The sequence below is a fragment of the Prosopis cineraria genome, unplaced genomic scaffold (assembly GCF_029017545.1).
Source record: "Prosopis cineraria cultivar Desert tree isolate PC_DT_omini unplaced genomic scaffold, ASM2901754v1 PC6, whole genome shotgun sequence".
Classification (NCBI taxonomy): domain Eukaryota; kingdom Viridiplantae; phylum Streptophyta; class Magnoliopsida; order Fabales; family Fabaceae; genus Prosopis; species Prosopis cineraria.
Genome location: NW_026555337.1, coordinates 1554321 through 1576794, shown reverse-complemented (window position 1 = coordinate 1576794; position 22474 = coordinate 1554321). Strand labels below are relative to the sequence as shown.

At 38.1% G+C, this 22474-nt stretch overlaps 2 protein-coding genes across 3 annotated transcripts; one reads left to right on the top strand and one right to left on the bottom strand.

Moving 5' to 3' along the window:
- Positions 1-4125: 4125 nt before the first annotated feature.
- Positions 4126-5716, top strand: LOC129314695 (dof zinc finger protein DOF3.6-like). Its single transcript, XM_054958198.1, has 2 exons — positions 4126-4312; positions 4514-5716. Exons 1-2 carry the CDS (start codon positions 4262-4264, stop codon positions 5375-5377), a joined length of 915 nt encoding a protein of 304 aa, XP_054814173.1. The 5' UTR covers positions 4126-4261; the 3' UTR covers positions 5378-5716.
- Positions 5717-10129: 4413 nt separating this feature from the next.
- LOC129314694 (U-box domain-containing protein 13-like) lies at positions 10130-20990 on the bottom strand. 2 transcript variants are annotated; one of them, XM_054958196.1, is made up of 4 exons: positions 20411-20990; positions 18144-18260; positions 17589-18044; positions 10130-11604 (listed from the first exon to the last, which is right to left on the bottom strand). In XM_054958196.1, the coding sequence occupies exons 1-4, from the start codon at positions 20693-20695 to the stop codon at positions 10444-10446; spliced, it is 2019 nt and encodes a 672-aa protein (XP_054814171.1). In that variant the 5' UTR covers positions 20696-20990; the 3' UTR covers positions 10130-10443. The 2 variants fall into 2 exon arrangements, with proteins under 2 accessions (XP_054814171.1, XP_054814172.1); XM_054958197.1 differs by having other exon boundaries at positions 20407-20988.
- Between the last annotated feature and the right edge of the window lie 1484 nt (positions 20991-22474).

The window sequence follows — 22474 nt, the reverse complement described above, 5'->3', positions numbered from 1 at the left end:
AACATCACACGGAAACTCTGGCCCCACCATTCCCCTTCCTCTCTTCTACGTCTCTTTATAACCTCCACACACGTATACTTGCACCCCCGTCATTCTTCTTCTTCTTCTTCTTTTCACAATGGAAACTATTTTACTTTTCTTTAATTTTTGCATCCATCTTTAATATCAAATATTGGAAGTACTTTATTGCATGGAAAGAAAATTAAAAGTAGTAGGCTATTTTCTTTCATTTGTTTTTCTCTTAATTAAGAGCGATCAAAATGGTTGTGACCATACAAGTGGACGTCATATCAAAAAAGAAAGGAGAAAGATCTCGTGTGCTTGGATTCTGTATGAAAGTTTCATTTATTGATAATCATACATAGACAACGAAATTAAATCTTGCACACCGGCTAAAGGAATGGAAAGATGTAAGTCTCACCCAGGCCGTGTGTGAAACATTTTGAGACCTAAGACAAAATTATTAGTAAAGCCAAGAACATGTAATAGACCCTTTCAAAAATAATATCCACTCATCATTTTTTGCAAAATAATATATTAAAATTTTATAATATAGTAATAAAATACTAAATTAATTCAATAGAGAAGTGAAAATTAGCTAGTGTTGACAAAATACTCCTATTCTATCTTATATATTGATTGGGATAGATATATAACAATACATTTTTAACAAAAAGATATAACAAAGACTTATGATATCAATGATTAATGTAGAAAAACCAATAATAACTATATAAATTATAAATGATATTTTAATAAGGCTTAAAGGTGTTATCTCTATGGTCTAAAACTACACATAGTTAAGAAAAGGATAAAACAAAAGTGAGATTAAGAGAGGGAATTAGAGCAAGCTAATATAGTACAAATTGGTATATTTTGAATCTCGCTATTGTTTTTAATGTAGATAATGGACTCAACTCAATAATTAATATTATATTGGGAATGATTAATGCTTTTTAACTAGAAGAACAATATGACTTTTTATTTTCTTTTATCTGCAATTAAATATAACAATACGAGTATCAATTACACCACATACATAATAGTGATATTAAGGAATTTTTTAGTGGCCTAAGGCAACTGTCTCAGCGTTAATTATGTTTCCTTTGAGAAAGAAATTCTGAACCAGAAGACTCGAAGATCAGGCATAATTAACCAATATGTTTCTTTTAATATTAATTGATTTATTGGGTTCTCTTGTTCAATTCGAATGAGCTAAATAACACTTTTCGCACTGAATAGTGTGCGTGGAAAACTGTACATATGAAAGAAATAAAAAACTTAAACGCAAGCCTTTTCTTTTCTGCCCAGATTAAACTCAAGTTGACAAATGATGATAGGATTTGGTACATGGTGATCATCTCCGCTAACATGCTCCTGAATAAATAAAAATAATGAAATTATTCAAGAAAATAAAAAAGTAGAAAATCATTAAATAAACCTTTTTATAAGATCAAAAGTATTATCCACCAACTATATAGACTAATGATTCCATTTAATGAGGTTTACTTCATGCGAAAAAGTTGAGATTTGAACCTTCAATTATATATACTTGTTTAAGGGACGATAACTTTTATCATTCACATCAATTTAAGTTGATGATTAAATTATTGTTATACATACTTAAAATAGGATGCTTCTTACAATATGACAAATATTTTTTGAACCGTACGTATTGTGTATATGACTAATTTTTTTCATTTGGATTTCCTGCAGTAATACAAGATCGTCTTCTTTTTTTAGTCAGTAATAAAAGACAGTCTACCAGACGCTGTAGGTGATGATGATTTGGGCACCAAAATTACTTCAACTTAAATTAAAGTATAACACATATAGAGAGCTAGCTACTTTTTTTTTCCCCAGTCAATTTGACCGAAACCTTTCCATATGTAAGTTATCAATTTTTTTTAACGAATAAGGGCACAATGACACTGGCAGGTGGTGCCAAAAGAGCAAGAAGAATTAATTAATAAAACTGATCAGATACCAGAATTTCTTCTGATCGAAGAAACGACATGAATGGATCGGAGGATGATAAGTTTTTGGTTCACTTTCCTTCGTCTCTTGCTCATGCACACCCAATAAGCGAGCGTCCGAATCAGAGTGTGACTCTCGCCACTCAGAAAAAGAATGTTTTTTTTTTCTCCACCACATCAGGGGGGCTCTGCACCGGAAAAAAGGGGGGTTTAACAGGAAAAAGCAAAGCAAAAATAGACAAAAGACACGAGCTAATGAATTGAACGTCATCGATTTCAAGTATTATAATAATTGAAGCAATTTTAAAATGAAAGGGCAGCTACGAGATAGTGTCCATTGAGCCACTTAAAGGGGAAAAAAAAAGATATTGATGATATAACGTTGGGATGAACTTCACATTCCATTCCAAGAATTTGATGTCATAATTGTTGGTGCTGTGCACAAAAGAAGGATCAATCCTACAACTTTAAGACTTGAATTTACCCATGTTAGGTATGTATACAAAAAGTAAAGCCATTATTCCAGTCAAGACAAGCCCTAATTACATGATCATATATACACACACACACACACAATACCGCTTTAATCGTGCTGCAAACTTTCCCCCCTTCTACCGTGTTTGCTTTCTCAATTGTACTGCACTGCCCATCTTTTCATTAATTATATCCCACTCGCAACGTCCTTTGCACATCGTTGTAATGTTAGAATCCACTATGCGTCGCATTAATTACCAATCGAAAACTAGCTAGGGAGAAAATGTGTATCTATATATATCTAACACAAAATTACTTACTTGATCACAGCTTTATTAACTGGATAAAAGGGTAAAGGAGGGTCAATGGCAAGTGTGAGTTTAGGTATAATTGTATAAACAAACTTGTTTGTGTTTTAATTATGGGTGCCCTTGATAATTAAGTTTATGTTAGCAGCAAAAGTTAAAATATAGTAAAACAAAATATCACTTGCGCTAGTCGTGTCTCTTGGATTTTCTCCAATTAAATAGACAAAAAAAGCAGACTAAAACAAATCAAACGACATGCAAGGCACGCATACACTGAAACAAATATGATTTTTTTTTAATGTTTAATTAGTATAACAATTATTCAATGGTAATTTTTTTTTAATTTAATCCATCAATTTAAATATGTTTACTAAATAGAAGGTTAGTTTGAGAAGCTTCTGTGGCTTTTGTTCAAAGGATAATTCAATAATGAAAAAAGTGTTTAAGGTACTGATAAATTGAAAAATTTCAGCGACAAGCAAAATAAAAAACACAAATATTTAATGAATAAATCATCAAGTAATATTTTCAGGATTATGCAAATGAAAATACTTATATATGATTCTATATATTATCATCGTGGACAGAACATCATAATCACCATATATTTAATTTGCTGCGAGTTCAACGGGTCTAAATCTCATGAAACGCATACACCCTTTATAAATATTGTTTGATGATCACTGGAAGAACACTACTGACTGCATCTGTGGGAACTATAATCCATTGTGATTACCTGCATTGTATACCAGTTTTATTTTTTTAAATGTTTTTCTCACCCACACGCATAAAGACACTTCATTATTACCAGGTAATATCATATGTACATATTTTCATCTAGGACGCTTTACAGAGGGTTTTGAGTTTAGATGATTTCTTTCTTTCTTTTTCCGCCCCCATTTTCCACGTTTAATTAATTAATGTCTGTATCGAAAACAGCAGCTACATATGTATGAAGCATGTCGTGCATGTGTCAGGCCCATGGATAAGCTAAAAATGTTTGATTACGTGAGGTGATCCCACCATTACCAGTATAGAATAGACAGTGATAATTAACTTTGCTGTATACGGTGTCGTCATAATCTTCCTCTCCATGCAGCAATATGAGAGCCACTATCCTCTTTCATCAGCATATATATATTTACTGTTACTGATCACCCCATCAATAAAGAAGGCTTATATGTTAAGAAACTTCCCTCCACTTGAAGCCCTAAAAAAATATAATAGAACAAAAAGAGATAGAGAATATAAGAGAGAATAATAATGTAAGAGCAAATTAAAGCAAGCAAAAGCAAAGCACCCTCTCTCTCCCCCCCCCCCCCCCACAATGCTTTAATTTCTAGCTCTCTCTCCCTCCCCCTCCCCCCCTTCTCTTTAATTCTCCTTTTCTCTTTCCTTCTTTCTTTGCTCTGGTATTCCCTCAGTTTGATTCTCCACCATCTCTCTAAAGACCTATCAAACTTTAGAAAAAGAAAAACCATAAAAAGATCATCACACCACACCATGGTTTTCTCTTCTATTCCGGTCTATTTAGATCCTCCCAATTGGCAGCCGGTAAGGTTTTCCAATTTCCTCTAATTTCAGCCACATCCTCCGAACCCTAAAAAGCTAATTTATTTCCCAAAGATTATTATTCCTATTCCTTGTAATATCTTCTTGAATATACCAGATTTTCTGTTTTCATATCATACTGCTTCATCGTGAATCTTTTCCTTTCTTATTTTTCTGGGTTTTGAGGTTTTCTCTGTTTTGCAGCAACAGAATCAACAGCAATCAAATGGAACTGAAAACTATCAGCTGCTTCCTCATGCTGGAGGTGGTGGTGCAGGTTCAGTCCGGCCCGGTTCGATGGCTGACCGGGCCCGGCTAGCAAAGCTACCGCCACCCGAGGCAGCCCTAAAGTGTCCCCGTTGCGAATCCACCAACACAAAATTTTGTTACTTCAACAATTACAGCCTGTCTCAACCTCGTCACTTCTGCAAGACATGTCGGCGATACTGGACAAGAGGCGGCGCTCTCAGGAACGTGCCGGTGGGAGGCGGATGCAGAAGAAACAAGAAGAGCAAAAGGAGCCGCTCGAAATCCCCGGCAGCCGCACCAGCCGCCGCTGACAAGCAGAGCCTGCTTCCCAACACCGCTGACAGCTCAATCCCCTCCGGCGCCGCCACCACGGAGCTGATCGGTCATTCGCAGCAACCTTCCAACTTACCATTCATGGCTTCCTTACAAAACCTGGGCGGCCGTTACGGCTTGGGGAACATGGGCCTGAGCTTGCGTGAGATCTTAGCCCAGAATGAGCCCATGGGCTTTCAAATCGGAGGGGTGGAGAACCAGTGGCGCTCACAACCATTCCCTAATTTCTTGAATGGGTTCGAGTCGAATAATTCAGTTGATTCTTCTTATCAGTTTCAAGGCGAGAGCATGGCAGTGGCGCAGAATGGAGTGATTGGAGATTCAAGTTCTAGGGCTACGACTCAGCTCCCACATGTTAAATTGGAAGAGATTGGAGCCCTAAATTTGTCAAGACCGCCCATAGGTAATAATAATAGTAATAATCAGTACTATTCTTGGACTGATTTATCGGGTCTTGCATCTTCTTCCACCAGCCATCTCTTGTAAGTTAACATCTTGACCATTGCATTATGGTCAAAAACAAAAACCATCACAATGGAAGCACTCTATCCCAGTTCAAGATTAGTGCCTCAGAAATGTTAACGCGGACTACAACGGTAGAATTTGGATCTTCTTCTTGTTGTTCTTGTTTAATTATTATGTTGCTGCTTGTAATTGATATTTGTTTAGGTTTTGCATGGGAGTCTCTTTTGTACTATATGGGTTGGTTTGTATAACTGAGTTCATGTGTAATGGTGTATTTCCTATGGGGTTTCTATAATCAGACCTTGTGTTTTCTCTATATATGGCCTGCTTCTCCGAGCTAGGTCACACTATAGAGCATCAGTTTTCGCCCACATTTGAGCACGATAAAGCATAGATTAGAGAAGAAAAGTGAAACAATACTGAACAATGTGCCACTCCACGTTAGCTTTTGTTGAGGCTGTGTTTTCTTTTGTTAGAGTTTCAAATCGAACACTTTTTCCTCTCTCTCTCTCTCTCTCTCTCTCTATATATATATATATATATATTTCACTGCCTCTTGACAAGCTTATTACCCTCTAGGAAAAACACTCTTAATTATGCAAGGCCAGCATTGGTTCGGTTCGGATGTAGATATAAAAGAAGTGTGAAGTCTTTCCCATCGGAATTTTTAATGACTGAGAGATTTGAATATACATATACATATAAATCAAAATGCTATTCTTTTCTCGTTTTTATGATCAGTAGGCATTAGAAAAGTTAGCATCTATATATAGGTCTGCAATTATCAGGTAATAAGACTTTATTACATCTATTTCAGACCGACGACGTAGTCACTTTTACATCCCATCTCTTGCTCGATCAACCAAACTATTTATTATCTCTGATTCTATGGTATGGGTTCAGTCAGGCTCTGGGAGAAGCTGTTATATAACAATATAGTAAGTAGCGATTTCTGCAAACTGATTGAGGAGTACTCTTCCATGCATGATAGTGAAATTCTCGGAAACATGAGTGGCAAATTTAATTTGAACTCCTAGGAAGCCGGTAGCGTCGTACTTTTTATCAGTCAAGAGTCAAGAGTCGTTATGATGTAATAATCAGCGATAGATTCATGAAATAATATGACGTACATGGTCGTTGGATTTATTTGCGATCGAAAACTGAAGCACTGCGTGCGCGTGACGAGAAGACGCCAAAATCCCACTCAAAACCATGCAATCCCATAGTCTACCAAACTGAAGTAGGGCGTATTCTAGAACTTCTTTCACCACAATGATGAAAGATTCTAACAATATATATTAATCATGAAACTACTTTTGGGTTTATACATGCATTTCAAATTTCAAAAGTACGTAAAAGAAAAAGGGATTACGGTCAAAAATAAGGGTGAGACTGAGCTTTCCAACGAAAGTACTGTGCCATGATAGTGATAATATATGGTATTCAAATTAAGAGGGATCAAACAGAGAACTCGAATACTAATAATGACAACCTTTATTGCAATCTCAACGGAAATTAATGAAAGAGGTCGAAAAAGCAAAGGCATCAGTATTGATGTGGGAGAGAGGGAGGGCACAGAACAACTTTGGAGAGGACCGATGCTTAGTGTGAAGAACGAATAAAGCGAAAAACGAAGGCAGACAAAAGCTACATATCTCTGGGGGTGTCTGTGTAATGGGACGAAGGCAATAAATGGGAAACCCTGATTCCGAAAATGTCGGTGAAGGAAGAAACGCGGCTGAGAGACAGAGTTAAAGCAGAATGGTGGTGTGGGTGTGGTAATGAGTACGATCCTCAGAATGGTTCGGAAACTCATGCACGCTTCGCTGCTCGCAGCCGCTCTTTCTCTTTCACTCTCTGATTATAGCAGCTAGCGTGGAACCCTCCACTTCATTCTTACAAGATAAAGATAAGGCCATGATTCCGACTCCTAAGTCAACATCCATAACCAGGATTAAGTGGACATGAACTAGCAAGTACCAGGCCAACATTTCTTGCAATGCATTTTTGGAATTCTATCTAGCGGGTTGTCTTTGTGAAGGAAAAGATAGCACTTCTTTCGGTTAAAAACTGTTATCTTTCGTCCTCTTTATATTAGAGGGGATCGGAAAAACAATTCCCTGAACTGTTCAAGAGGAGATAACTGAATATCCATTTTTTTGGCCAATTCAGAGCTCTGATGAACACGGCTGCAGAAAATGAAATGAAACTTACAGAATCAACACAATAACATTTACAAATAGAAAAGCATAGATCACCGATTACAGAGGAGAAAGAAAAGAAGTAGATGCAAAAGAAAGCACGGATCGGATCGTGTTGCACAGAGTGTTCCCCACGTTGTCATTGCAATTAAAGACGGTGGGGAGAGCACATCGTCGACATTGAGGGCAAGCCGTTGCCGTCGAGGTTAATTTGCAATTACCTTAAAACATTTCTACGATGAGAGGTTGAAGACGATCGATGGTTGCTAGGGAACGACAATATCGATGGGAGAAAATTTGCAGCATCATGATGCATCTAATTATTCTATACTAGAAGAGTATGTATGAAATATCGCACTTCTCCAAAAATACACCATTAAAAGACAATTTTCTTATGGAGAAGCTTTAGAAGAAATATACTTTATAGCGTTCCTTTTCATAAAAATCTCTTCTGTTGAGAAGCAATATAATGTTATATTTGTATACAAGTGGATTTGAATTAGAATTAAATTTATTATTTAGATAATTAAAAATGTGTGTATTTGAATTTGTATCATCCTACCTAACTCAATCCTTTTATAATTTTAATTTTTTTTTAAATTTTTATTATTTTAAATTTTAGCAGAAGCTGCTCTCTTCTTTCATATTGTTTCATCAACTTTGCTACTTTCTCGACTTCAACATCACTACCTATGGTTGACATTCATTGAAACCAAACTATTGTGGGCATCTATTGGGATTGAACAACAGTCGAACTGTCAATGGCGATTGCTACCACCATCTAGTGTGGGCCCAAAATTGAGTCGTTGCCCATAATTTGGGCCAGACTACTAATATTATCCAAGTTGTATTTAAATTTAAATATAAATTTTTTTTGACCAAAAAATTCAAATATAAAATTTGAAATCTGAAATTTTATTTAAAATTCAAAAAAATATTTTAGTATTATAATTTAAAATTTTTTATATCATCCAAATAAAAAATTTAAAATATATGAATTTTAAATGTGAGATTTTAAATTCAAATTTACAACTTAAATTCATCGATCCCAATACAATCTATGTGAACTTTTCACCAACTAAAGTTGATGTAAGTGATAAGGGCTTTCATCACTTAAATTTTATTATAAATTTTAAATACCTTGAATAGCAAATATCTACAGTTGGCCAAAAAAAAATTATACGAAGATCTACAGATTATATATAGCAACCAATTAGCTAAAGAAAGGCTGCTAGAAATTCAAAATACCAATTTTGTATAATTACTTGTAGGTCTAACACATGATTGCCAATTTTTATTTATATTACCAAGTATGACTTTGGACCAAATCATTATATTTGACATTTAAAAATTTTAGGCAGCATTTGGATTTTAGATTTGTAATCTTACATTTCAAATCTCATGTTTAAAATTTATGTATTTAAAATATTTTGCTTGGATGGTTTAAAAAAATTTAAATGAAGAATATGAATTGAGGAAAATGACAACTTTATTTTTATTTTTTAATCCATAAAAAATGAGAAAAGCTACAAGAGTCATCTATATTTTAATAGTAAAAATGTGAAAAAAATAAGATATTTGAAGTAATTAAAATTTCAAGTAATTAAAGTGTAGAAAGAATTTAAAATTATAAAAAAACATAATTTAAAGTTTAAATTTAAATTCATAAATTTTTATGTATCCGAACACACCACTGAAGAATTCAAATTCTGTCCTATTGGTTGGGCTGAAAACCAAAACTTTAAAAACATTTGTATCATTGATTACTTTTTCATGCCTACAAGTTGGTGAGACCACATTTAAAAGGGGAAAAAAAAAAACCTAACCTAGCCCTTGTTTATAGAGAAGAGCGACGTTTACTTCCATGCACGCACGCTAATCATGTCAATATTAGATTTGAACTCAGGACTTTTTTTTGATGAGAAGTAGGTAATTTTGCTATTAAGATAACTAACCATTAACAAGTGGATGAGACCACCTAAAAACTGAGAAACATTGACCAAACCAATTAAATATTGGGATATGTGTGTGGGAATAGCAGGTGCCGCTCGTTCAACCGAGGTCCGATTAAACAGAAAAAGTAGAGGCCCAAAGAAAATTTTACAGATAAAGAAGGCGGGCATGCACCCACAATAGCCAATGGGTGATGCGTTCCAGAAATCCTCCAATCAAGGCGGCTCAACTTCCCTTCATTTTTTCTTTCTCACAAGTTGGTCACAATAAATTCAACAGGAAGCCGCTAATTAAGTTGAAAAATAATTATGGCTGGGAACTTTACTGTGCAACTCAACTACGATTAATCCATTATGACCTCAACTGAAGTTCAATCCACTTGATTCTCTCTATTTTTTGGGCCATCACTTGGCTGGCCTTTTTTATTAAAGAATTTAAATACACTTTTTGTTAACTATTTTCTATTAGATTCTTCCATTGAATCATGATGTGCAAAGTGTGAAGTACTTTTCAACAAGAATCGTTGATATGAAGCCAGGTTAAAAAAGTGCTCCCACAATTTATAAAACAGTACGTGTAAGTTTTGTCCTTTTCCTCACTGCAGTTTAGAAGTACACGAAACATCGCAATATTATATGTCCTGTGTTTCCGTTCAAGTACGTGAAACATCTCTTCATTAAAATTTGAGGATGATTGCAATGATACAACGTTACAATTATACATTTCCACGTAAGACGCATCCCACCTTTTTCTTTGATCCCCCCCCCCAAAAAAAAAAAAAAAAACAGATTTTAATGTCTTTGTGTTCTATCCCTGTATCTCACACAAACAAATAACATAACGGAGTGGACAGGTGATCTTCCACCCTTCCCTCCAAAGAAGGCCTCTTGCAATACTTCAAATATAAGAAAAGACACAAAGTGAACAAAAACATCAGCTATCAATAAGGTTAGCAATAGAAGGGGGCTGTATATCCTCATTCAGAACTTGCACTTCGCTCTGTGTTCGAACTTCTTGCTGCTGCAGCTGCTGCTGCTCAAGGAATCTGCTCATTCGCTCTAGCAATTGTGCAGCCTTTCTTTTGCCTCTGTCTGTGCCATTTTGAGCCAGATCAGCCAATGGACCCATCACCCCAAGATCTTGAGCTTGCGCTAGATATTGCTGATCTCCGGAGCAAAGGTGCACTAAAACGGCAGCTGCATTCTCTCTGTTTCTTGGGGATCCATTCCCAATAACCTCTACCAAAACGGGTACAGCCTCCGCAGCACCAATTGCAACCTTCCCTTCTGGATGGCTAGCCAATATTGCCAATATGGCCAATGCTTCATCCACCATTCCCCCACCAGGTTCCGTCAGCAGTCGCATTAGTGTAGGAACAACACCAGCCCTCACTGCTTTTCCCTTGTTACCCTGGAATATGCACAAATTGAAGAGTGCCGTTGCAGCATCTTTTTTACCCCTTTGGGTACCCTCGCTCAGCAGTGTCACTAGTGGTGGGATGGCCCCTGAGGATCCGATAGTAACCTTATTTTCATCAACGACTGAGAGGCTAAAAAGTGTGGCTGCTGCATTTTCCCGAGCTTCCATGCTGCCCTTCTTAAGCACATGAACAATGCCAGGAACTGCCCCAGAAGATATGATACTTCCTTTGTTATTCTCACAAATGGAAAGATTCAAAAGTGCTGTTACGGCGTGCTCTTGAGTTCGGGAGTCAGGAATAGAGAGGAGGCCAACAAGGAGTGGTATTGCACCAGCTTCAGCGATGGCCACACGATTATCTGCATTGCGTTTTGCTAAAAGACGGATCTCACCTGCTGCTGATCTCTGGTCTTCAGGATTACCAGATGTAAGCTTACGGAGAAGATTTTCAATCTTACTACGCTCAGCTGGTGAGCAGGCTGATGCTGACTTACTAGGCCGAGAACTGCTGGGTCGTTTTGGAGGTTCCATGCCATTGGCTTCACACCATTGTGCTATGAGGCTTCGTAAGGCATAATTGGGTGTGAGAACATTGCTAGCAAGTGTCTGCTGTGTTTTAGGACAGGTGCCATGCCCGGCATCCAACCACTTCTCAATACAAGAACGCTCATAAGTCTGCAGTCAAGAGAACACAATATATTTCAGTGGCAACTTGACACACAAGCATGCTGATTCGGCAGTGGGGTTAAGAATCAACAAGTATGCACTGGAAACATTTAGAGCAGTTGCATTTTATATCCATCAGTCTCACATCAGCGAAAACCTTCAATATTTAAAATTCTTTGAAGCTCCCTTAAGACTTATCAATATAAAAAGCAACTGCACATTAACCTCTACTAAATTAAGCAATACTAGAAATGAATGAGATTCTGATAGAGCTGATAAGTTCATTAAGACTTGTAAGAGGAAATCAAGGGAGACTACGAGGGCAGAAAAGGAATTCACTGCTGATTCAAGCATTTATCCCATGGATCCTAGTAACAAGGAAAAGTAAGGCTAGCCCATTCACGTTCTGAAGGCTACCTAGTGATATAGATTATGTTGGGGATTGTGTAAGTTACTTTTTGGAGTCCTTATTGTCTCTCAGCCGTGGGGTTTCTCTCGATGGATTATTTTGTATTATGAGATAGTGAGGAGAGTCTGGCTTCTCGAAATGCCAATGGTTCAATATTGCTCTTGTGATTTATGTAATGTTGCTTTTTGTGGATTTTACTTGGTATTGTAACAGGGGAATAGGGTTTTAATAGAACCAGTGGGACTCTTATAACACTGATTCTGTTTCATTTTGATTCTAATAGTAAAAACCCCAGTATTTTCCCTCATTTATCACTTCTGTTCTCTCTCTGCTTTTATTTTTTTTGGTGTTATTTGTTGTTATTTCAACAGGATTCTATCATTTTGGTATCAGAGCGGTACGATCCAAAAAGCTTTGTGAGAACAAAAGAGAGAAACCATGGAGGAGGGCGTGCAGTATGCTGACAGAGACGTACAAGAGTTAAAGGAAACTGTTGGAGGCCTGACCAGGGACTTGAATGCACTGAAGAATGTGGTAGAAAAGGTGCAAGAGACACTGAGTCAATTAGTAAAACAAAAGGCTGTGGATGAATTGCATGCTAAACAACGAGACCATAATAATGACGAAGGCTCGGAGAGTAATACAAATGCTGAGAAGGAGACCAACAAGTACAGGAAGTTAGAACTACCCATCTTTAGTGGAGAAGATCCATTAGGGCGGTTGTTCAGAGTAGAAAGGTATTTCCGCATCAACTCCATAGCTGAAGCCGAGAGATTAGAGACAGCAGTAGTGTGTTTAGAAGGTAGGGCTCTGAATTGGTATCAATGGGTTGAATCACGTACAACCATACGAAGCTGGACAGAATTTAAGCATGAGCTACTGAGAAGATTTCACCCCTCACAACTCGGGGATGAGTATGAAATGCTATATGCAGCGAAGCAAGAACGGTCTGTGCTCGAATTTGTTGAAAAGTTTGAGCGTTTGTCAGCCCCTCTAAAAGACGCACCTAAAGAAAGTTTGATAGGTGCTATTCGAGTCGCGCTGAAACCGGAAATCCGAGCGGAGTTGCAGCTCACCAGTGCCAACACGCTGCATGAGGTGATGGAGATGGCCATTTGAGTCGAAGAGAGGAATCTCGTGATCGAAAGAATGCGAGATGCTAAGGCAAATAGGTTTTAGTGTTACCATAATGGGCTGAAAACGGACCAGGCCTAGACCCAGTTCACTCGATTAACCCAGTCACCCGAAACGCAGAAGAACACTGCATTTTCTTCCTCACAGATGGATGGAACACGAAAAACAGAGAACAAGCCGTAGGACTCAAAAATGGGTAGCAACTTGCCAGGGGCTGCTTCGGCGAAGGAAGGGGCTTTGTACGACAGCTTTCCAATGCGGAGTTGGCACGAAGAGAATTAGGGCTTTGTTTCAAATGCACAGAGAAATTCGGCCCCAATCATATCTGTAAAAATAGAACCCTGCAAGTGATGTTGCTCGATTTAGATGCTAAAAAGGGCGAACAAGGTGAGGTACCAAGTTCGGATCACGAAACAGGGGACCGTGACACAGAGGAGGTGACCACAAAAATGGAGCTGTCATTAAACTCCATTGCTGGATTGGGGGATAATCACACCATGAAAGTAAAAGGCAAGACTGAAGGAAACGTGGCAGTGCTCCTAGTTGATAGTGGAGCCACCCATAACTTCTTAGCAAAATATTTGATTACTAAAATGAGGATTGGGGTGGAAGAAATTCCAGAATATACTATCACAGTAGGAGACGGATACACCCTCAAGCGAAAGCAACAATGCAAGGACATGAAGCTGCATGTACAGGGTCTTGAAGTTATTCAAACCTTCTACCCTTTTCCTTTGAGTGGTGTGGATGCTGTTTTGGGTGTGGAATGGTTGAAATCCTTAGGTGAAGTGAAAGTTAACTGGGGGCAAATGACAATGAAAATTGCCAAAAAGAAAAATTAGATTTGTTTGCAAGGGGACCCGTCTCTATCTCGAACTCAAGTTTCATTCAAGTCTCTCATTCGAACCATTAAGAAGAGGGCACAAGGATTTCTAGTGGAATATAGCAACATTGTGAAGGAAAACGGGGCAGCGATGAATTTATCACTTGAGATCCAAGATTTATCAAGCAAGTTCCCATCGGTCTGCCAGGTACTAGAAGGGATTACCCCCCAAACCGTTCCCAAGATCATGCTATCATGATTAAACTGGGGCAGCGACCGCCTAATATGAGACTCTACAGGTATCCCCATTCTCAAAAAAATGAAATTGATAACATGGTGAGAGATATGCTTAAAGCTGAAATTATTCAACCCAATAATAGCCCCTATTCGAGCCCAGTGCTTTTAGTTAAAAAGAAAGATGGGAGTTCAAGATTTTGTATCGATTATAGGGCCCTAAATAAGATGACTATTCCGGATAGGTTTCCTATTCCGGCAATTGATGAATTGTTGGATGAATTGAAGGGAGCTACTGTTTTCTCCAAGCTAGACTTGAAGTCTAGGTACCACCAAATCCGCATCAAGGTGGGGGATGAGCACAAAACAGCCTTTAGAGCTCATGAGGGACACTATGAGTTTAAGGTGATGCCCTTTAGGTTAACCAATGCTCCTTCCACATTTCAATCATTGATGAATGAGGTATTCCGAACTCATCTGTGCAAATTTGTGTTAGTATTTTTTGATGACATACTCATTTATAGAAGTGATCTTCCAACGCATTTGGAACATTTGGAGGTGTTACTCCTTTTAAAGGAAAATCAGCAAGTGATAAATCTGAAAAAGTGCAGTTTCATACAACCAAAGATTGAGTACCTTGTCCATATAATTTCCAAGGAAGGTGTCCAAGCCAATCCAGCAAAAGTGGAGAGTATGATGAAATGGCCTCAACCTAAGAGTGTGAAATCCCTAAAGGGTTTCCTAGGGTTGACTGGATGTTATTGGAGGTTTGTGAAGAATTATGGGAAGATAGCTAGTCCACTCACAAATTTACTTAAGAAAGATGCCTTCAAGTGGAGTTTGAAACTCAAGAAGCTTTTGAAAAGCTTAAGACAGTCATGACTGAAATTTCAGTGCTAGCAATGACTGATTTTTCAATTCCTTTTGAGCTGGAGATTGATGCCTCAGGAACTGGAGCTGGTGCAGTGTTAATGCAAGGTGGCTGACCTATTGCTTATTATAGCCAAAAACTCTCTAACAGGGCGCAACAATGTTCTGTATATGGGAGGGAACTTATGGCTATTGTGATGGCTGTTAAAAAGTGGAGGCACTACTTGTGGGGGCAGAAATTTGTCATACGAACTGATCAAAAGGCTCTAAAACACTTGCTGGAACGAGACTTGGAGGGGAATCAACAGAAATGGGTTTCAAAATTAATGGGATTTAAGTTTGACATATTTTATAAGCCCGGTAAGAAGAATAGAGCAGCAGATGCGCTGTCCAGACAAGAAGAAACAATAGAAATGATTGGGTTTTCACTGTGGCAGCCCAATGATATGGAAAAATAGGAGAAAGAAGTGCAGCATGACCCCAAATTGAGCAAGATCTTGCAGCAGCTAATCACCAATCAAGAGCAAGTTGAAGGGTATAAGGGTGTCTACACTACAAAGGAAGGCTGGTGCTTCCAAAGAATTCGGCACGCATTCCTCTATTATTACAAGAATATCATGATTCCCTTATGGGAGGACATTCCGAGTATTTATGCACGTACAGAAGATTAGCCAATGTAGTGTATTGGGATGGCATGAAGAGGGACACACAGCATTATGTGGCTAGGTGTGATGTATATCAGAAAAATAAATACCAAGCTTTATTCCCTGCTGGATTTCTACAGCCTTTACCTATAGCTCAACAGATATGGGAGGATATTAGCATGGATTTCATTGCCGGGCTGCCCAAATCTAAGAGGTATGACACTATTCTGGTGGTGGTGGATAGGCTCACTAAATATCCTCAGTTTTTACCAACATCACATCCATTCACAGCCAAAGATATTGCTGAAAAATTTGTGCATGACATTGTGAAGTTGCATGGTTTTCCAAAGACTATAGTGTCGGATAGAGACAGGGTGCTTGTAAGTCAGTTCTGGCAGGAATTGTTTAAGCAAGCGGGTACGCAACTTTGCCTTAGCTCTGCTTACCATCTAGAATCCAATGGGCAAACTGAAGTATCAAATAGGGAATTGGAAACTCATTTGCATTGCTTTGCAAATGAGAAACCAAATCAATGGGTTCAATGGTTACTACCATGGACTGAATATTATTATAACACCTCCTATCACAGTGCCGTCGGGATGACACCATTCAAGGTTGTGTATGGTAGAGACCCCCCCTCATTCTCGAAGTTGACTGAAGAGCCATCTACCATAGAGGAAGTGAATGACCAGACCCAGATTAGGAACCAAGTAATTGCCATTTTGAGGGAGAATTTCACTGTTGCACATAGCAAGATGAAGCAACAACCTAACAAGCATCGAAGGGATGTACAACTGGAAGTTGGGGATTTGGTTTACATAAAAATCAGACCCTATCGCTTGAGGACTATAGCCAAGAGGGTGAATGAAAAACTCAACCCACGTTTTTATGGCCCTTTCAAGATCATCGAGAGGTTTGGACCAGTAACATACCAACTGGATCTTCCTCCCACAGCACATATTCACTCGGTGTTTCATATTTCTCAGCTCAAAAAATCAGTAACTTCAGCCACAGTGAATCCCACAACACCCACGGCACTTTCTGGTGAGTTTGAACTTCAGGTTCAACCTGAAAATATTTGAAAATTCCAATGTCTTGTGAATGGCCAACGCGAGGTGCTTGTGAAATGGAGAGACCTACCTGAATTTGAGAATTCATGGGAGAACGCTGATATCATCTTGACACAATTTCCCGATTTTCCTCTTAAGGACAAGGTGAAGCTTTTGGGGGAGGGTAATGATAGAGCTAATAAGTTCATTAAGACCTATAAGAGGAAATCAAGGGAGAATACAAGGGCAGAAAAGGAATTCACTGCTGGTTCAAGCATTTATCCCATGGATCCTAGTAACAAGGAAAAGTAATCCTAGCCCATTCAGGTTCTGAAGGCTACCTAGTGATATAGATTATGTTGGGGACTGCATAAGTTACTTTTTGGAGTCCTTATTGTCTCTCAGCCGTGGGGCTTCTCTCGATGGATTATTTTGTATTATGAGATAGTGAGGAGAGTCTGGCTTCTCGAAATGCCAGCGGTTCAATATTGCCCTTGTGATTTATGTAATGTTGCTTTTTGTGGATTTTACTTGGTATTGTAACAGGGGAATAGGGTTTTAATAGAACCAGTGGGACTCTTATAACACTGATTCTGTTTCATTTTGATTCTAATAGTAAAAACCCCAGTATTTTCCCTCATTTATCACTTCTGTTCTCTCTCTGCTTTTATTTTTTTTGGTGTTATTTGTTGTTATTTCAACAGGGTTCTGTCAGATTCTTAAATTTTTTTTCCTTAACAGCATGATTCATTTTGCTGCAACTTTACATTCAAGTGGATTAAGTAGATGTTCTGAACTTTCTGTCCGACAGCGTCTCAGACTGTACATACCTGTCCTGTTGAAACAATAACAGGATCCTTCATCAATTCCAAGGAAATTGGACATCGAAAATCATCAGGTATAATAGAGGCTTGATGAAGCTTTTCACTTGTCCCATGGCTGCTGCTGCGAGAAGAAAGGCCCTTTCCACCTTCAATATCATCCTGGACTAGATTCTCTGTCTGTACGTAATCCTTTATTTTTTTCAATAACATTGACATCTTCTCAATACTTGCCCCTGGATCCCCACTACTTGCTGCCACCATCTCATGCAAAGCTAGCGACTCTTGTGTAAGATCAGATATTCCCATCAATTGCAATTTTTCAGCTAATCTCCTCAGAACAGCTGGATCAGTTGCTGCATCAGTGCTCTTATCATAAAGTGACAAGATATCATCGTATAACTCATCATCAGGTCCATCAACCCCTCCTTTGGCCCTTCTGAATTGTGCCAGAACAAGCTCAACCTAGAAACAGAGTTTTATTTTTACTTTTTTTGCATGAATGAAACAGAGGTTTTAAAGAATTACGACAGCATCAAACCTATGAAAATTGGGAAACATTACCTGCTCTTTAACTTCATCTGATATGTCAATTTTATCATATGAAATTCCACTCAAGGCTTGTTCTAATTGAGCTGTCACCTCATGGTATTGTTTCATAATTTGTTCCCTCTCTAAGACCTGTAATTAGAATTGTAAAAGTTAAAAGACTAAGAAGAAGATAATGAAGAGATAATCCAGAGTCATTTTGTTTTGATGACAGAAGCTACTAGCTAGGAGTTTTAGTAAACAATGCAACATCCAAGACATCTAAAGTCATGCAATAGAAAGCACATTTTCAAAATTGTCTTCAACCTCACACATTACCAACAACAACAAGACTTATCCCACTAAAGAGAACTAGATGGATCTTATGACACCATTGAGCTCTATCAACAACCAACACTTCAAACATAACATCTATCAAGAGATTCCATTTGATAACTTGCTTGAGTATCCTTCTTAGTTTCCATCTATCTCTCTTCATAGGACTAAAAATCACTCACTCAACTTTTCTCACAATTGCTTCCATTGGCCCTTTTTGAACATGTCCAAATCATTTTAAACGATTCTCTATCATTTTCTTCTTAATATATGCCATGAAAACTTTTTCTTGTACACAATTATTATGAACTTTGTCTTTTCTTGTATGACAACATATCAATCCCAATATTTTCATCTTTTATATCCCAACTTTGTGCTTTTGTCCATTCAACACCCACCATTCGCTCCTTTCAATATCCAACATGCACATTACTAATATTTAGAAATCAGGAATTTAGAAATGAATCAGTGACATAAATTTATGTTCCTTCTAAAATCTGTAAGTTAACCTGAGGTTCCAATACAGATATTAAAATAGCACATGTCAATTAAATGGCATTATTTGGATTTCAAATAGTACAGAAACAAACTGATCTGCTCGTTTCATCTGGGACCTAAAATAGTTTGATTATTACAAGTAGAAGAGCTACGACGGTTAAAATTCTTAAGAAGTCCCACGTATATCCTTTTTCCCTTATAACTTCCCAGAATATATCTGAGTAATAGAACATGGTTCGGTTTTACTGTGAAAAACTGAAAATAGAATATGCTCCTAATTCCAAAGTAAAGGTGGAAAACCAGTGCTGGGCTGGATTAATATTCAGGTAAAGTCAAATCTTATGAAAACTACTAGCCACATATAATATTTCATTACACCCCTGATTTTATAAAAATGAATTACTGTAAACCTCTCATCTGGAACTTTCACATCCCACTAGAATCATTGATTGAGAGAATATAAGGCTGGAATCTTCAAAATTGTTAGGACAAGATGAAAGATATATACATTTGTTCCTTTTTAGTTTTCACCTTCTTTCCAGTTAAACGGAAGACTGCGTGACCTATTTAATTGCAAAGTTTATAGTTAACCCGCTATATGAGAACACAGAACTCGTGTAGACAAAATAAATCAAAGGGACGGATACAAATGTTCTAAACAAACTGCAATAGAAAGAGGCCTCGTTGGCAAAAGAAAAAGAATATATTCTATTGACATAGATAAATTTATATATACACATACATATGTATCACTCGGATGCAAAACGTGGCATAATAGTCCACATCGAATTGCAGCTAATTTATGGGCAGAAGACGGACGGAAACTGAAATTTGAAGTCTTAACTATAAACAGCATATAATATGATTAGAAATATTAGAAAAAGGAAATTGCCGAGCAGAAGATTTCATACGGAAAGTCATGTGGATTTCCGAAAACTGATTTGTATCCCTATACTCATAACCAAAAATAGTTAACTGTCCAATCACTGAACAACATTATGGTTTAAAAACACTACTTTGGTAAAGCAAACCGTCTAATCCAGCAGTTTTCAACCATATTCTACGATAGGAAGCATATCAATTTTCGGCTTCTGTGTCAGCATTATGGATCGCAACACAGGAACAACCGCACAAGAGCATCGCTCCTCCCTCACATATATGAATAAGCAAGATGCTATTCTTTGCTCAATTGATTGCGTTTCAAAATTTTTACCGAAAAGCCTAAAACATAAAAGATTGACCGAAAAACAAAATCAATTCAGGGCAGCGTAAAAATTAATATGGTAAGTGAGCTCGCAGTTGCTTTCCCAACATCCCTTACAAAGAACACCACCAAAAGATCAATAAATCCAAAATTCATACCATTTATAACGAAACCGCATGGAAGAACGATATAACAAGCAAGGAATTAAAAAGGGGGAGAAAATAACGCAAAGACCATTAAGACGAATCGAATAATACTCACACACCATATAAATCTTGCTGGCCTCGCTCCCGAATCTGAGAAGTTGTCTGGCCGATTCTAAAGCTCCCTTGAAGGAAATCAAAGCTTTCAAGGTCTCTTCAGGGAACGCCTCTTTGCTGTCCCTAATCTCTTCAAACATTGGAGTCAGCAACTTCAACCTTCTCGCCAAATTGCAGTACTGCTTCTTGACTATGCTCCGGTAGTCCGAGATCGCAGCTATCTCATTGATCAACTCAATCGAGATCTGCACTATAGCTGCTCTGTCCTCCTCCATGGCAGCTTCAAGCATCAGATCTCACTATACGAAGCGATTCAGCTTCACGAAACCAAGTAGCAAGCGGCAATAAACAGATAAAGCTGCTCTAAATCTCTGAAGTTCTGGCTAAAATTCGCGGAAATCGGGAAGGCTGGTCATACCCGTCGTCAATGAGAGAGAATTTTCAGAGAGAGCGTTTTAGAGCGGAGACGGAGAGATTGCTAAAGAGGGAATGTGAGAAACACGCGCAAAGACTCGCTTTTTCCTGCGGTGGCGCGGCTGACGCCGAATGAGCTAACCAAGGTTGGGTTCGGGAGTAAAACGGAGCCAGCATAAGTTCAATTTTTATACCATACAATATAATGTAGCTGTGCTCATGTGCTGAGCTGAAAGCTGACTCGTAAAATTGCAAGAAATGCACTTCGGCTAGGGCATGGCGGCTTCGGCTAACGCGGCGGCGGCGGAGTTAAGGGTCGGTTAATTCAGTTAAAAACGTTCGCAAAAGAACGAAAATTAATGCGACTGACCAAGCAGCGTTCCACTGTGCGACTGTCAATTCTTTATCTTTTTCTTACCACTGAACAATCACTGCGCTTCCATCAAAGTCATCGATTGGCAGGCCCTACCTCTTCGTACCTGGAAGTTACGTTGTAACCTGAAAAAGAAAAAAACACACTCACACACACAATACGAGCTTTATCCTTGAAAAAAAGATGAAAATAATTTGCAGGATATACTTTAGTCCACTTGGCAAATATTTGAAGGCTTCCGTTTCGCTTTATTGTTTATTTTTCCTCATGTGATGAAGGCTTCCGTTGATATTAGTAGCGTAGAAAAAGTATTAAGACTGCGATATTGATTTTAAATTCAGGTCCTCTTAAAAGGAGGACACTTCAAAAATGATTGTGAAGTGATAATGTGGATATTTTTATCGCGCGTGTGCGGGAATATTATGTTATGGTGGCATCATATTATTATTATTAGTAGTCAGAGTAATACATAGCAAGTGTCATTTGACAATTAGGATGAGGACGAAAGGAAGAAGCGTTGATGCATGGAAGGGGACAGTAGCAAAAGTAATGATAAAGGGTAGTTAAGTGGAGGGGATTACATGTCAAAAGTGGAAAGAGAGGGAGCTAGGGGATAGTAAATTAGAAGCAGTAATAAGATGGAAGGCAGAATTTAAACTTGTGATTTGGATGTAGAGGGAGAGGGGGGGGGGAGGGGGCAAGGGCAGGCATGCGTGAAATGACAAGGGGAAATGCAAAAAGGAGGAGAAAGGTCTCAAAAGCGATATGATCAGGGAATGGGATTTGTGGGTTGGAGCTAGTGCCCTGTGCATGTGGGACTCCCGTCTTATCTGCCGTAAGTGCCATTTCTTGCTTCTCATTATTCAAATCAATATGGGCCGTTTAATTAATCATCCGTTTTTATTTATTTAAACCAATTCTCGTTGAGGAACATGTCATTGATTCTGACAACTAACCTATTTTTGCTCTCCAGCAAATTCCATATACATTGAGCCTCCATCACCATTAGTCCGAAGAAGCTTTTCACATGTTACTTTGATTTCTTCTACTTGTCTCTCTAATTTTCTGCGCCTGAAACTAAACGATAAAATGTTTTCATAACATTACACTGTCAAACATATCCCAAATCACCGCGACAACAACCCCCACAAGACCTTCGTAATACTAGTTCAGTTAATTGTTGATTTACAGCACGTATTCCCTCAATATTGTTAGCTCTAGTTAATCCATGCTTAGTTAATTATTGAACAGTAAATTGCACATTAAAACCAGAATGTAGAGA